We start from the raw sequence: 17,327 nt of genomic DNA, 5'->3' as shown, positions 1-17,327 counted from the left end.
GAGATCCTCCAGCTTTTGCATCCATTTAATAAAACAGTGTTCACCAATCTTCATCTTACTGGTGCATTTAGACTGTTTATTTGAAGTTATGGGAGGTCCTTCTGGTGCAGAGAGATTGAGCTCCCTGGTTAAAGAATGCATAGGATTCATTTTATCATCCATTCCCAAGGCATTCATCCCCCCTATATTCCACGTCACAGGTGGCATTCACACCTGGCATGCTATTTTCAATATGAAAAAATATCTGTCTTGTGTTTTAATCACATCATCAATAGAACCAGGGGGAAATGAGCTACCAAATCAAAACAAACCTTCTTTCGTTCTTTAACTAGATCAGCAAAGCATCCAAAATAACTTTTATTCTTAACAGTCAGAGGTACTAGCACCTGCAGGCAAGACTCTATTCAGCCCATGTAAATCAACAGGCAACCCCCAGCATTAACAAGACCTTTGTAAGATACAAAGGCCAGTAATGATAATCCAATTAAAAAGAGAGTCATCTAGTTACCGTAAGCCCATAGAGGAGTCCTTCATTCTTTGGAGGAAGCAAGAGCTTTCCCAGCTGGTTCTGTCATTTTTTGAGGTGGCTTCTAGCAAAAGAACCTATTCATTTTCTTTTCTTATGGGCTGAGTTCCTACTTAACCTCTTTAGCTGGTATTCATGCTCCCTAGCTAATTCCCAGCCTCAACACAGTGTTGCCAGTGAAATTAGCCCAGCTGCTTCTCCAGATTCTTGAAGTGCTCCATAAACTCTGCTACAACATCTGCAGCCATATTTCTTATGTTCAATCCAATGTACTTTTCCTAGCATCGGGCATAAAAATAGTTATAAAATGCACATATAAAAGTCTTGAAAGACAGATTCCTGAAAAGTCTGCCTTAAAAATCATACAGTGCTTACTCTCTACAAAATTCTTCTTCCCTTGCCCAAGGAAGGCTAACATAATCTGGGAGAAGAGAAAGGTTACAGTTTTGAACTCCTTGGTGTTAGGCTCAGTTACATGGCAGTACCTTACCATGGATGCTTTCACATACTGCATTAGCAAATAAGACTCTCATGCATGCAACATCAGTACCCCACCCAGAAGAGCTGTTCTCTTTAGGCTTTTACCCTTTCTGATACGAAACTTCTACTCAGACAAGGCTGAGTCAGAGTAACTTAGCCAGGCTGTCTTTCATTTCCTTAGTCCTGTTTCCACTAGCAACACCAGAATTGCAGTCTTTAATCCGAAATTTAATGACAAGTAGGGAAAGTTTAACAACAAAGAGGACTCTGATTCTAGTAAGGGACCGAGAACTGAACCTAATGAGAACATGGTATTGCCAAATTCAGCTGACAAAAAGAAAAATGACACAAAACCACGTAAGATGACAAAGACATGAAGAAGAGAAGATAATTTGTTTTAAATCTCAGACTCGTCTTTAGAATAAAAGGTATTCTTGCTATCTGAGTCCATTTTGCAGATAAGCCAATTTGGATGTGCCTGTAGGAAGTCCTGCTCGCTTGAAGAGAAATAGCTTCTTGAGAAATCTTGTGACCTGGGACCAGCAGAGGGCACTGCGTTACCAAATGACAGAGGTACAGATGAAAGACAGTTCCTACCAGGCAGTGAAAGTGAGCCACGTTGAGGAAAAGAACCATATTCTAGAAGTCAGAAATGCATATTAGTCATCAGCATATCAGTCCTACAACTGGTAAGAGTAACACTGTTAAAACAGGCCTCAAACTCTGGGAACTCCTATAAACACATCTAAATCCAGCTTGGTTCCCACACTTCTCTTTCGGGGCACAGGCCTCTTACTAAAAATGCGTTTCAAGCAGGGGGCCAAATCAGTCCTGCCCTGCAACATATGTATCAAGGTTGGGTTACTTAAGTTGAAAAACATCCTGTCAGCTTCCTCTCTCCTTCTCCAAACCTCTAAATGCTTGCTTGTAGCAGCAGGAAGTCTGTGCAGACAAGACACAAGACAATATCAAAGCAAAGAGCTGGCAATTTCCATTCCGTCCTCCCCTTTTACTCCCCGCCTCCTCCAACCTAGAAGACTTTCAGTGAGCAGAGAACCAAGTTAGAGGACATGAAAGGAATGCTGAGGTAGCAACTTCAGAAGAGTGTCTTTCCACTTGCTTATTTCTAGTTTATTTTGAATTACCAGAAGATGACCGTGAAGAAGCAAATATCTCATCTTTTTTCTCCTCTCTGCATTCCATCCTGTAGGATTCTGGGCACTGGAAGAAGCTTAGAGGATAAACAAGACATCCCAGTCACAGCCCTCAAGCTAACGAGTGAAAAGTTTCCACTTTCTCTTTGTACAGTTGGTGGAATGACTTTGCCAGGATATGGAAAGGGGCCTCAAAATTTTTCATCTCCTTCTGTAAAGAAATAAGAAATTTGTGAATGACAGATGGAATGAGCATTTGGCTATTTTTGCTCTAACTGCTTCACAAAAGACAGATTAAAACTGAGGGTGAGTTAGATTACAAACAAGTGGAAGAGCCCCCCCAGTTATCTTTCTTTACCTGAAAGAGAAGATAACTTTACAGACACCCACTTCCACAGATGGTGAAAGGAGCAGATACACACCACTGACATCTCGCAGTATTCCAGGCCATATTTCTCGGCCCACTCCTGTGCTTGTTTCTGATCCACAACTCGACGACCAACTAGGTCTGTTTTATTCCCCACTAAGACACCTACAGAGAAAAAAAAAAATTAAACAAAGGAAAAGCAACAATCCAGAAATGCTGACTTGTTAGCAATGCTGAAACATTTGTAGAAGTAACTGAAAAAGTTGGAGAACAGTCTACAACTACCTAGAAAAGATTCCACAAAGGAAACACATTCATACCTTATCTGCTTCGTGATAAAAGCAAATGAGTTGGAGGAAGCCATGCCTGCCCCTGCCTTAAAATAAATGCTCTATGCCACATCTCAATGAGAACAATTGCTGTCGTACAAGAGGGGAGCAGATAACAAGAATGTCAGCCATTTCTTGCCTGGGATGTGGACTCCAACTGCTTGAGCCCTCAGCTTCTCCAACCACTTGGCACAGTTGTTGAAAGATTGCTCGTTAGTGACATCATACACAAGGCACAGGACGTTGGGTTGCTCCCACTGCACAGCAAGAAAGGAACATTGTCAGCTCTAATGAAACTGATGTGGTCAACGGCCAGTCTGTAAACACGGCAAACACAGATGCTAAGACAAAAATAAAAAGCCTAACATACAGGAATCCTATGCCGTGCCTGAGGTTTCACATTTCAGTTCAGCTGACTAAATGGATAGCTGGCACTGGGAGAGGTGGTCTTGTTCTCTTTCCCCATTCCTGCCTGCACAATCCTGCTCCTTTACTTGTATCTCTCTGGCACTCATCTGATCCCTGGGCAAGCTGATTCTTGATGCTGAATCAGCGCAAAATTAATTCTAGAGAAAAAAAAGTAGAAAGGTTTTCTTCCAATTAGAGAAGCTGAGCCAGCTTCTAGAGGGGTCCCTTGCAAACCAGGCCTAGTGCAAAGGCAAAAGCGGAATGGTGTCTCATAGAGCAATGAACCATTAGGTTGACTTAGCCATCCTACAAAACCTCACATCAATTACTTGATTTTACCTCTCAAAATAAGATAACACAATGGAGAACTGTACAGGTAAGGACACAAATATGTGAAAGAAAAAAAACAAGGGCAGTATTATGCTCAAGGACAAGAACGAGTCCTGTTGGATCAAACACATCACTATAACACAAAAAAAACTGCTCTTGGAGTAGCAGCAAAATAGATGTTTTTCTAAGAAATAAAAATAACTTTAACCAACAGCCCACAGCGATTCTCAGTTAAACATCCCTATTTCTTTTGTAATAAAACTGAATGACTATCTGCCTGCCTTCCTCTGGAAAGTATTTCTTCTAGTACTTTTACAAGTTTTAGAGAGGTAGAACAGGATGCATTGGCAACTGAGGTAATTGCTCCCATTTACACTAAAGACAAAGTTTGCTACATCTGCCAGACTGGGGAGTTCAGATCTTCAAAGCAAAAGTACTTCTTTGGAAGAAGAAGACTGTTACATAAGACTTACCAGTTTCTCCAGCATTTCAGAAAATAGATCTTTTCCTGCAGAGTCAAAAATGAAGAATTCCTGAAAGCGGAAGCAGAAAGAAGGCTCTCATCAGGAAAACTGCAGTGTAGAGAAAGGTTTTGAAAGTAAATACTGGAACTTGTAACTTCTGCATTTTGTTCAGTACAGCAGTGTCATGTTCCTACGGCACAAGTTCCCCACACTGAGAATACTCCAGTTCAGATAGCATGAGAAAAGAAATAGCTATTTTTCGTGTATAATCAATAAAAGGGTTACCTCCAAGGCTGTAAGTCTGGTTCCCATCCCTACCGAAAACAGAATATATGGAGCAGGACAGTAACCTGCACTATTTATACAAAATTATACATGTGGTCCAGATTCCACTAGTGGGAGTATAAGGCATTAAGGAAAAATAACAGGTAAGGTAACAGGTAAGTTCCATCTTCCATAGTTCTAAGAAACATGAACTAAATCTGAGTGCCCTAAAGGACAGAACAGAATCCTAACAAAGCTGGCAACAGCTTTGGTTTAAGATGTCTTGTTGGATACAAGTATGTAAAACTTAAATATTTAAGATTAAACTAACCCTGAACTATCAGCAATTGTACATAACCAGCCTAATTTCCTTAATGCAATTTAATGGCCTTATGAACACGCAGAGTGATCTTCCACCAGAATGAGACTGAAGTGAGGTTTGAGCTCTGGATGTCTCTTTCTGACCCAATTTATGTAACAGAAAAACTCACCACACTATCACTTGTCTCTGGAACTGATACAGCCTTCACCAACAGTTCTATGCCTGTTGTCTGTCAAGAAGAATCAGGAAAACAAGGATCAGACGAGTTTTTAAGAGCCTGTCCAACTGCATACCAACTACGCATTGGATTGAGGCAATTCTTGTGAATCATTACAATCCCATCAAACATAGACTGCTGGGAACTCCTCAGCTCTGGTAACATACTCCCACCTACATCTCAAAGCCACGTAGATTTGCTCTGATGGAGGAAAAAGATGGAGAAGATCTAACATCCAGAGATTTGCTTATACACAACTAAGAGTACTAGCTGAAATCTGCAGGGCTATGCTCACTATCACATTGCTGCTCTAGAGCACGCCTTAGAACGTTTTGCACCAACCGTGTGATCAACTAACATATGGGACTGAGGTTATTTGTGCCTCTTCCACCTTTTATCTCATTCTGCTTTGTAGCTTGTTTGTTTGTTCTATTTCTATCCTCAACTTCTGGTTTCCATCTTTATTTCAATGAATAAACATATTTTAGGTTTTTTTTTCTCCACATTCATATTTTCCTCTTTTTACTTTACTTATATTTACTTTTATTTTTATCCTGCTTCTGATTAGTCATCACCATTGATTCTCACACTGAAAAACTGCAAACTGTATCCTCTTCATCTGGGAACAGTTTCTGTAGATTATAATTATCTTGGGGCTATGCAGCACATCTTCATGTTTGCATAGAGATAAGCGCACTGTCCACACGCACATTTAATAGTTGGAATTAAAAGCTTTCTCCTTCAGCAGTGCTTTTTCAGAGAGTACTCCCTCAAGGGGGAAGCTCTCTAACACCACAAAAACTTGTGAAAACATCAGTTCAGCAGGAAAATTATAAAATTAACTAAATTACTCTGCATTAAGTTTCAAAACCAGCACCCACATAATGTAAAGACTTACAGAATAGCAAATGGTTTCGTTTCAGAATCTAGAGTGTAAGAGAAAGAAAACCCTATAAGACCCCACCTTGAATGCCTCAGCTTAAAATCGCATTATTTATTTTGTTCTAGACTTTCTTAGTTTTCTCATGCAACTTAGAAAAATGTTGGATAGCACTTTGAGCCTGTTGTATACTTACCAGTGTGTAGTTCTTCTGAAAATGAGCCCCATCAGTGCGGAACATCTGGGCTAATGCACTCTTCCCCACAGCTGGATCTCCTGCAAAACCGAAAACATAAAAGGTTTTTGTTTCATCTTGGAGAATCTTATTTTCCCTCAGTTCTGTTACTATCACATGCCATAAGAGCTTGGATGCTATAACTCTGAACACAGGCAAGATAACCGTTATAAGAAGCACAAAACAATCTAAAAGGTAATACCCACATGAGGAAATGAATATTGCCATTATGCATACTGGTGCTGACATCAGATTTCTGCTCTATGAATGACAGTAAAGGTCCCCCAGATCAGGGCAGAACTGCTGTTCTACAATTCATGTCTTTACCTAAGAATTAAAATTTCCCTACAGCCTTTACCTAAGAATTAAAATTTCCCAGATGTGTTATTACGTAGAGAAAAACACAATGTGATAAGTGAGACTGGGCTGCATAGGAGGCTATTTCCTCTCCTTAGATTACCCATTTCCTCAGATTCAAATCCTTGTTATATACTGAGTTTAGGGAAGAGACAGGTCATTTATATACTACAAAGCTGCTTAAGCTGGTAACATTCCTCGATGAACTCTTCTTGCTGACCCTGCTAAGAGAGCAGCTCTTGCTGACTCAATGCTGCTGGTGGCTCATTAGTTGCATCCTGGGTATAACAGAAGCAAATGTCACTTGGCTGGAGAGAAAGAGCCTGCTGATTCATCCCTATGTGGAAGGAAAACCAAGGGGCTTTAGTTTTTGCTCTTCTAAAGCCAAGGCTTTGTGGTATGGCTTGCACAACACTTCGGGCAAACCTGGCAACTGCCTGCTTTGGCCTGCTGTTACACAACTCCCCAAGATCCAAAGCAATAGCAGAGAACTGCAGAATTCCCATATGACCATATCACTCCATGAAAAATATAATCCTTGCAAAACAAAGACTTAACTTTGTGTTCCCAAAGGGCTTATCCTCTCTTTACATACTGGCTCGCTAGCCTGGACAGTTCAAAGGACAGGAACCAGGAATTAAATACCCCAGTGGTTCTAGCTTTACCCTTTAAGGAACACTTATGACAGCCAGGCCTGGAATACAAATCTTTCACATTATGTTGTTAATAAATAAACCCAGAAAGGGGTGTATTTTGATGCTATTACAGCTTCCTAGATGGTGTTTTGAAGGAAATTGCTAAAGCTATCTGCTCACACAATATTATAGAGGAGGAAGGATGTTTTGGATAGCGACAATTGCTCCTAGATGCATTAACCAAACGTAGCTCTTGTTTAAACATTTTTAGCATGCTTGCTTACTTTGAGCTGAGTTGGGCTCATAATATTTAGACAGGAAAATCTGGTAAGTCAGCTTGTTTGTTCCCTGATCAGTTCAAGCTTATGCTGAAGACAACACTCTGTTCTGAGTGGAAGCTATTCTGTATTTCAATAGACAATTAGATCTGTCTTTGTAAAATGAGATAGAGAAGCATAAGTTGCTCCAAACTGTGCAAGCATCATCCAGTGTAAATGCTTAACTAATGTGTTGCCTTTCTTCTATTTGACACCCCCAGTTGTTCTTTCCCTCTTCTTATTCTTTGCCATCTTCTTAGCCCATTACATCACTACACTTTCTCAAAATAAGTTTCCTTGCCCTTTTCTTTTAGTTTCATCTGATTTGCCAGTACTGCATCCCACAGTATTTATTCCATCCATACTTGTTATTCTGCCAGAATCTGTAGTGTGTCTCTGAAATGCCTGCTATTGCCAACTGCCTTTCTACAATGAAAACCTTTTCGAAGTGTCTTCATAGTAAGCTCAAACAACAATATCTTTTACGGTGTATCTGTAAATTACCCTTGAGATAACACAGGAATTGCTTTCTATTGTCAAGTTAATAGTCTCTCTTTTGTTAATAAAAGCCCTTTTCCCTTGTTGTTCTCTTTGACCTTGGTGCAGCTCCCAATACTGGGAGATGCTCTATTCTTTGTAACCATTTCCTTAGGTACACAAGGCTTTCCTGTTCCATCTCTGATGTTTTTGCTCCTACCTATGTAATTGCATTTTCCTGTTCCCTTTGGGTTGTTGTGGTTACTCGTCTCTTTCACTATATTAGTCTCTTCTGCCAAAGACAAGTTATTTTGCCTGGTCTATTTCATCAATTTATTGTTTTTAATAATACACAAATATCACTGTAGTACTTAGGAGCACTACATATGGGACAGGACCTTCCTGTTATTTGTATTGTGAACAGAATTGAAAGGCAACTCCAGACCCAATTAAGATTAAGCACATAACTGGATCATCCAAAGAAAACTCATGTAAATTTAAAGTGGTCACGGAATTGACCTTTGGTAACATTAAACAACAAAACTTGAAAGACTTGAGCAAAGTCTACATACTGGGACCTGGAAACTTCCAAATTGGAAACTACGCGTAAGTTTCAAATCTATAAGACAGGCAAGATACTCATGCTGTCCACAGTAACTATGAAAAGAGGCACGAGGCAGATTAATTCTGTTGCATTTACCAAAGATCATATCTAGGCTTGTGCAAGTTGATGGTTAGCTGCTTCTGAGGTCCAAAAGAGGCAAACATTTTATTCTGGATGAAAGAAAACAGGTTTGGAGCAAAGAGTTAAACTTGGGAGTTGTCTGCACACAAAGGTTTTATGGATTTGTGCTTCTGGCTGAGGCTGCACAGAGCTTCACCGCAGAGGGAAGAAAAAAAAGCTTTTTTCCTGCACTGTTAACAGTCAGCTGCACTTACTTTCAACACCTCCATAATCCATCCTGACTAAATAAACCGGTGTCTTCACCTCATTTTTTTTTCAGGTTAACCTCCAGTCTGCTTGGGGAAAAAGACACTTCTGTGAAGCACACACGCTTCATCCTTCAACTCTTTGCTAAGGCTCTACCTTTCCATTATACCCTCACACTCATCCTGATTTCTGCCATGAAATTTTCCTCCAGCACAAAGGGAGCTTCCCATATGAAGCAGGACTCGGCTGTCTACCCCACTCCCTTCGTGCTTTCTCCATTCTCAGCCCACCTTTCCACACTGTAAAAATACTCTTTTTTTTCTTTCTTTCTTTCCCTTTTCCCACCGTCCCCGTCTCGGGGGAACTGAGGTCCCCCACCTTTCTCCTATCACCGCTTTCCCCATTTCTTCTCCGTCGGGGCGACTCCTCGACGAGGGGCTGAGAGAAGCCGGACCGCCTCCCGGCGCGGCCCGCCACCACCCGCCCGGGGGTCCCCCCTCACTGAGGGGGCCCGGCCGTCCCAGCGCCGCCCGCTGCCGGCCTCGCCCCACCCCACCGACCCCGCTCTAGGCCCCTGCCGCCGGCGGGGCGGACGGGCCCGGACAGGCCGGACTCACCTGCCAGGAGGCATTTGGCAGCCAACTTCACCATCGCCCCGGCCCGGGGAAGAGAGCGGCGGCGGGCCAGGAGGGCAGCGGTTGCCGCCACCGCGCTCTGCCGGGGCCCTGGCAACAGCGCGGCCCTAGCAACCGAACGCCACACCTCCTTCAGGAGACGACCGCCCCGCCCAACTCGGTTGGGTGTGAGCTCTGCTCATCAATGCTGCCCGGCGCTGCTATTGGTTCTCTTGTCTTTCCCCGCCCACCAAACGCCCTGTCATTCAAACCTGACTCCCCGCCCCTTCTGGTAGCTAGGGCGGGGCGGGGCGCTCAGGGGATGGCGCCATGGTGTTAAGGGGATCACGCTGTAGTTTCCGCCCAGCAACTAAGTACGTTATCAGGACCTGGTTTGTTATTGGGTAGAACACAGGGGACCGTACCACGGAGCCAAAATTAAACTAATGGAGACAGGGCAGAAAATAATAAAGTTGCGGGCCAAAAGCTATGTAATAGGGGCGCGGCAGCACCAGGGACAAGAAGTAAGAGTGAGGGGGAGAAGCCTCCATTTACTCTCTGCGATCCCACGGAATGGGATCTTCCGCGCGGTGTCAGTCCTACGCCTGGCGGAGTGCCTTCCTGCGCATGCACGCGGGCGGACCGTCATTTCTCCCCCCCCACCCCGACTCCCCCTACCGCTTCTCTTGTCCTGGGCAGCGGGGACGCTCTATTCCCCCCCACCCGCCCCCGCTCTGCGCATGCGCGGGCGGTTAGCGGCCCCGCGCGCTCTCGGCCGTTATCGGCGGGCGGGGTGTCCGGTTATGCGAATTGGGGAGCGGGGTCGACCTGAGGAGGAGGAGGAGGAAGAGGGGAGTTGCCTTGTGTTCTGTCACCGGCGGCGGCAGTTCCGTGATTTGGGTCGCTTTTCTCTCAGGGCTCGGAGCTGGAGTCAAATGGGAGCGGGAGTCGGAACGACATCCCGCTTTGGTCTTTGCCGCGGCTGCTTTTTAAGTCGGCCGCAAATCTGAATTTCGCGGTGTCGGTTGTGTTGGCGTGCTTAAAATGGCCAGTTTACGAGGCCTTTGTGTCCAGCGTGGAAGTTGAGCAGCGTTTCTCCTCAGTCTGGGCCAACGTTTGATCTGTTATCTTTTCCTCCAGTTCATGCTTTTTAGAATCATAGCATTTTGCTGAATTTTTCTTGCTTTTGACTGTTACTGTTCGCCTGGAGAGACTTCTCTTCTTGCTGAGCAATTGCTTAGTTGCTGCCTTCTTAGTATCTCAGAATTTTGTTCCTTTTTTTCCTCTTTGTTAACTTTGTAGTAGGTTGGTTGCTTTAATTATCTGCTTTTCTTCTTTTTTCAAATATTTTTACTAAGCTCTGCCTTGGCTACTCTTACATGATCTCTGTGCCCTATTCTTAATCTTTAAACTGACCTTCTGCCTTCCTTAAGCAGTCCAAGTCAAACTTCGTGGGTTTGGGTTAGAGCTGAAAAAGCTGACTGTGAAGCTTACTGTTTTTTCTCCTCCTTCCAATCTCTTTGAAGGCTCTTACACTGTTAGAAAGCATATCATTAATAACAAACAATACTTTTTCAGGGTATAAGCTTTGCTTGGCTACACTTTAGGTGGTTTACCGTGCAGCATAGAATCTGCTTACTATGAAAAGCAGTAAGTAAGCTTGGGAAGGAGGGGATAATCAATAATGTGCCTGTATTTGGGTTATAAGGTTGGACATTACAGGAGTAGAGTTGGTTGAAAATAAGTTTTTCAACTTAAGGTAGCACCTGCTTAGAAGACAGCTTTTTTGGTCTTTTCAGGTATGAATGACCCATTTTATGTGTTTGGGACTATGTGACATGTTTGCCAGACATCTAGCCAGGCGAACAAATAACATAAAAATAGTAAGTACCTACACCAAAATCAAAGGAGTTAACAAAATATTATTTCTGTGATAAAAATATAAAAGGGACTTCTCTAGCCTGAGTGGGCAGAGACTTTAACTGTAGATGATGACTGTAGCGAAGTATAGTGATGGAGTCACTACTAGGGGTTCCTTTAAAAAGGAAAAGAAAAATTAATTCCAGGTCTCATTATTGTTTTCACTGTTTTATCTTCCATTCCTGAATCCTCCATTACATAAAACAGGTGTGCAGTTATTGATGTTCTCCATCACTTATGTCTAAATGGCTTGCCTCCTTTTTCATCTTTTCTGCCTTCCGCTCCATCCTCCAAGAAATTCACTTGTCTCTGTGTTGTTCCATTTTTGCAATCTTTGCATTATCCTTTGTTGTCTATTTGTAATATTGTCCTAGTTTACTGACAGGTCTATATGTGAAAGCTTTGAGGCTCCATTATGATGTACTTGAGATTTATTGATCGTGGCTGTAAAGTAGCGGTATCCATCAGCATTTACTGAGGTCTCAAACATCTCTACCATTTTACACTGGGATCAGTGTAATAGAAGGCATAGATTATTTTGGAAGTGAGATTTTTATTGCTATTGAAAAATTCTGCATGGAATCTGGAATCCTTTCTGTTTGCTACTTTCCTATAAGCACCATGATCCTTCATCCCATTCCCTCATTTCCTACTTAACTCTACATGCACTTGCACATAGAACTCTTAATGGACTTGTGTCTTCTCTATTTCTGCTGTCCTTTTTGCCCCACATTTTTTTTTCCCCTCTCAATCTTTTCCTCTGCCTGACTTCTACGCGTAAAAGTTGTTCCTTACTGGCAATGACAGTGATAGATTAAGGATGGAATTACTTATCTACACTTTGTAATCCAAGCAGAATCGCAGTCTGCTGTTAGCAGTCCACAGGGGTTGCTGCTGAATAAATTGGAATACTGGTAGCTGTGCTCACTGAAGCTCTCCTCATCTTGAATACGTGAGAAAGAGAGGGGAAAGAGAAACCCTGTGGATTTAAAAAAACCCCAACCTACAACAACGGAGGATGATGTCTTTACCCTAGAGAAGTGTTTATTAGGTTAAATCCTGTATTTATCAGCTAAGGAGAAATAGAGCACTCTTTTTATCCACACGTTTCATTTCTTCCTCTAATAAAGCAAGATTCCTGTGTGTGGGAAGTGCCCTTTCTCTATGTGAGCAGCGTAAGTTGCCCTGACAGCCACAAGACCCTGAAATTTGAAGTCACATTCCTTTAGGGACTTGGTCACAAACCGGCAGATAAACTGCACATGTCTATGTGCAGTTCGCATTTCATCAGGCTACACAGAAGGCAGCAATGGTAGAACTGCAGCTCCAGTAGGAGTGGCAAAGAATTTCAGAAGCAAGGTAAGGCTTTACAATGAGGATTAAACCAGGTCATACAGTCTTTTAGATTGATGTATGGCTTGTGTTTCAGATTCTGTCAGGGACTGTGTCACTTCATTGTCTCCTTCACAACGTATACCTGTTAAAAAGTGATTTTTGTGAGGCAGAATTCACTAATATTTCCTAGGACCTGGTTATTCATTTGTAGATGCAAACATTCTGGATGTGTTCCGAGTTGAGCAGGTTACAACCTGTAATTTGAACGTGCTGCCTAATAAAAGCTACTGAGGAAGTAATGTAACTTTCCTTGGAGTAAGCATTGCTTCTCAGGAGGGCATTAACATTGAGGAAGGGAATTAGTAGATCTTACTGTAAGAAATCTCTTAAAGCGTTTCAGCAGTTCTTTTTTAAATCTTATGTTACTAAAAGGAAACAGTGTTACAAAACAACATCAGAAATACCTTGCAAATGGATCAATATTCAGAGTTCATGCAGCTTTTTAAATCTGTATAGAGTCTTACAGGATTGACTATGAGTGTTTACAGATATGTCTGGAGAGCTTTGAAAACTGAAAGGAACAGATGTGTAGATTTTATTGTAGATTTCCGTTCTTGACACTTTCCCCAAGTAGTAGCATGAATAGAAACTTCATCTATTTTGAGGCTACTTCATTTGGCATCCCCCAAAATTGCATTTGGTTTCTATTCAAGAGTGGAGCTATTAGTGCAGAAGAATGAATTTGGATGCTTTCTATATCACTGTTGATAATGGCATTATAGTTTCCAGGTCTTCAGATTTTGCTCTTTTGTGGTAGGGACTGAGACACGGATATGAAGGCTTTTTGGCTGAGACTCAGTACACTGAAATGTAAGATAATTATGAAGTGGTTGAATCAGCCAAAGGATTTGTTGGCAGTTACAACAGTGCTTCTGACTGATCTGGCATATCTGTCATTTGTTTTCTGATCTACTACTTTGGGAAAGTGTAAGTTAGAAATAAATGGCAGTTATGGCATCAATGAAAAGTGGTAAATTGTTAGATGTAGGGTAGGTACCTCTGCAAGACTGTAAACTTGGTTCAAGTATGCTAATTGTAACTATTATGTCCTCTCTTCCGATGAACATGGAATGAGGGACAGATTTCTCAAAGGATGCATTCAAATCCACAAGAATAAAAGAGAATTTTGGGGGAATAAAATTAGCACAGCCACATAATTCTTATTCTGCTTCATATTAAAGCAGTAATGAGTGCTTGATAATTTGCGATTACCTGTATGTTTTTGTATCTTTCCAGTGATACTTTTTTTTAAACTGTATTGCATTATGAAAATATGGGAAGTGGAGTTTGTTAACAATTAAAATGTTAGAATTAAAAAATCCTCCAGGCAATGTTTCCAAAACCTGAAAATGTCTCTGAACAATTTGGCTTTTCAGCAACCCGTGGACCTTCCCTCCGGTAATCAGCAGTTAAGCACGTCCCTCCAGTTAAGCATTTGACCTCCGGTCCTGTGCCTCTTCTGACCTGTCTAGAAGCCGTAGTGGCAAGGTTGGAATTAACAGAGAGTTACTGCGTTCTTACCCCCAGAAAGCCTAAGTGTCCATTTGTTAATGCCAGTGTTGTACCACTGTAACACCAGTGAAACCAACTGTATTTTTGTACATAAACCATTAATTGCTCAGGGGAGCATCTCCTAGAATCCTGCATATGTCTGGAAAACTTCCAGCTTGAATCTTTCTTTGTTCTTGCACATGGAAGCTAGGAAAATCGGAGTCACAATTTAGTATCAGGTTGCAATGAAAAATGAGAAAGCTAGGAGAAGTACTGGGAACAAAACCTAAATCTTTATTTAGTTTTTAACAATATACCACACAGCGTTAGACATGGATAGTTGATCATGGATCCGCAACTTCATACAGAAAGTTTTAATGCTGTATAGATCTCTGCTTGGGGAGTGTGTATGCAAGACTGAGGACTTGCTGCAGCCTTGTGTGTGGCCTAGAACCTTTCTCAGCTGTGAGTACGCTATTGTTGGAGAAATCATTGTCATGCTCTTTTGCACCGGGTTGTGCATAGGGTGTTTGGATGCTGGTAAGTGAGTATGCTTCTACATCATGGGGAAAGGGTTAATCTGTCGAATACAGAATATATGACATCTTTAAATGAGCTACTCATAATTCCAGCATGCCAGTCATTATGTGGTGATGGTGATTATGATATCAGCTGGGAATCTTTTTTTGGATCTCTAGTTGCTTGTCTGCTTAGGAAAGCAGCTGCTAGGTTTACAGTAACGCTATATCTTAAGTTAAAAACTATAGGACAGACTACATTCAAATAATGAGATTTATTAAAAAATAAAAGGTTGTGTTTTGGTTTATAATCTGTTTATATTTTTAGGGTTTGTATGTTCAAGGTTTTTCTCTGCAGGCATGACAGCTATAATTTTTTTCCCCTTGCTGAAAACTGAGTCAGCCATGTGACTCCAGGATCTGGAGCTTTAATGGAGGAAGGAGAAGAGAAATATTTGAGGCTCCTAATTAAATTTTCAAGAGTTTACAACACTCTGTTTTCTATCATCTCCACTTTTCTAACAGGTTGATTTTTAGGCATAAACTTTTCTATCTTATCAATGTCCTTTCTTTTCAAGGTCAATTTATTACAATGTATTTATATTATAATAAAACCTCTTCTGCTCTAAGCTTTTAAAATCCTCCCTCTAATCATCTCCAGTCCTTTTCTGCTCAGGATTTCCTTTTCCCAAAGTCCCAGACCCTGAATTTCTGTGTTGTTCACCGTCTGACCCCTATCTCCGAGCTCTCTGTCCATGTAAATATTGCTCTCCTCTTCAAAAGCAAGGCTCCCCCCTCCTGCATTCCCAGTAGCTGTTCACCACCAGCTACTTCCTTCGCTGAGCCTTGCTGGTTGATGTCTTTGTGGCTTTCTTCCTACAGACATAGGGCCTTGGTTCCTGCTTCTGATGAAGTCTTAAACATCTGAGCTACACGATGAACTTAAAAAAATTCTGAATGAGAAGGATACTGAGCTTGTAAAAATAGGATACGCACAGGAAAAAAAATTACTTGCGATCCCTTCTTTGTTACGTGTTCTGTGTTTTGTATTCAATAGACCAAATGAAATTTCAGGTTAATTTTTACCTATCAGGCCTTCAGTGAGAAATAATTTAAGTTCTGTTGTATCAGTTATCTTCCTTTGGAGCATTCAAAATGAAGATGCATTTGAACACTAGGATCCTCTACAGGCCAAAAAAAGATGTAGGCTCATTAAATCTATGGGCAAATGTCTCTTAAGACTCCTCTGCTTTGCTAAGGCAGCTATCACATGTGAACAAGAAAGTTAATACATGCAGAGAGGAACAGAAAAACACTGGCTCTAGTAATGGAGATTGTTACAGAACATAATTGAACACTGACTGCAGCAAAGCTAAAAGGAGACTTGCATTACAATGACATAAAATCTTTATTTTTTCCCCTAACCTCTGATTTCAGCTGTCTGACTAAGAGCAGGTGCTGGGCAATAGCTTAATTTCAACAACACATTGCAGCTGAAAGAGTAGATGCAATTGTGCTGTATCCAGCAAAATGGGAAATTACTTTGGGGGGGGGGGGGAATGCAAATGTTTTAAGACAGAAAATCTTCATTCATCTGCAGAAGGAAACATAAAATTAACACAGCCACATAATTCTTATTCCTCTTCATATTAAAGCAGTAATGAGTGCTTGATAATTTGCGATTACCTGTATATTTTTGTATCTTTCTAGTGATACATTTTTTTAAACTGTATTGCATTATGAAAATATGGGAGGTGGAGTTTGTTAACAATTAAAATGTGAGAATTAAAAAAATCCTTCCGGGCAATGTTTCCAAAACCTGAAAATGTCTCTGAACAATTTGGCTTTTCAGCAACCCGTGGACCTTCCCTCCGGTAATCAGCAGTTAAGCACGTCCCTCCAGTTAAGCATTTGACCTCCGGTCCTGTGCCTCTTCTGACCTGTCTAGAAGCCGTAGTGGCAAGGTTGGAATTAACAGAGAGTTACTGCGTTCTTACCCCCAGAAAGCCTAAGTGTCCATTTGTTAATGCCAGTGTTGTACCACTGTAACACCAGTGAAACCAACTGTATTTTTGTACATAAACCATTAATTGCGCAGGTGAGCATCTTCTAGAATTAAAAACTGTTGTTGCAATAAGACTTTGACATTCTGATTCAAGCACTGACAAGATCCTTTCAGTTAGATTTTCCTAGGTGGAAGACCAAATGAGTTTATGAAAAAAACACCTTTTCTAGCTGTGTGTTCCATAGGCTTATTAAGTGCCTTCCACTATTTTTATTTGGATCTTCTTATCCATTTTTTGTTGTAGCTCATGCAGTCCCTTCTGTTTTTTTCTGGTGGCTGGAGAAGGGACTCTAATATTTGTATTTATATTAACTTCTGTCTTTAAAACTGTATCAACCTTTGCTAAGATTTGTTATTTTATTAACCAGAAGAGCAGTAACCAGAAATGTACTTCCTTCCTTGTGAAGTAATTATCCCACATTAGGAGATCCTACTGTCTGGGAATGTTTTGACAATTGATCTCTCATGCACACAGCTAACCCCCTTTAGACACATTTGGCTTGTTTAGAGAAAAGTTGTTTTGAATGTTGAAGCTCTAGAGAGTGTTGGGATTTCTACAGGGTTTGTCTCTTTGGAAAAGAGAATCTGCTAAAATACTTGCTCAGAATGATGGTGCTCAGGTTCAAGCGTG

The 17,327-nt window shown here is 41.4% G+C and overlaps 1 protein-coding gene across 1 annotated transcript; it reads right to left on the bottom strand.

Annotated features, from left to right (window-relative positions):
* Positions 1-2,178: 2,178 nt before the first annotated feature.
* IFT27 (intraflagellar transport 27) lies at positions 2,179-9,344 on the bottom strand (the record flags this gene model as incomplete). The annotated part of the gene is made up of 7 exons (XM_082495052.1): positions 2,179-2,371; positions 2,583-2,692; positions 2,996-3,113; positions 4,068-4,127; positions 4,814-4,873; positions 5,938-6,017; positions 9,311-9,344. 7 exons carry the CDS (start codon positions 9,342-9,344, stop codon positions 2,273-2,275), a joined length of 561 nt encoding a protein of 186 aa, XP_082351178.1. The 3' UTR covers positions 2,179-2,272.
* Between the last annotated feature and the right edge of the window lie 7,983 nt (positions 9,345-17,327).

The sequence above is a fragment of the Vanellus vanellus genome, assembly GCF_965231255.1.
Source record: "Vanellus vanellus genome assembly, chromosome: 1".
Lineage (NCBI taxonomy): Eukaryota > Metazoa > Chordata > Aves > Charadriiformes > Charadriidae > Vanellus > Vanellus vanellus.
Note: the sequence above shows the minus strand (reverse complement) of the source record. Positions and strands in the feature narration are given on the sequence as shown.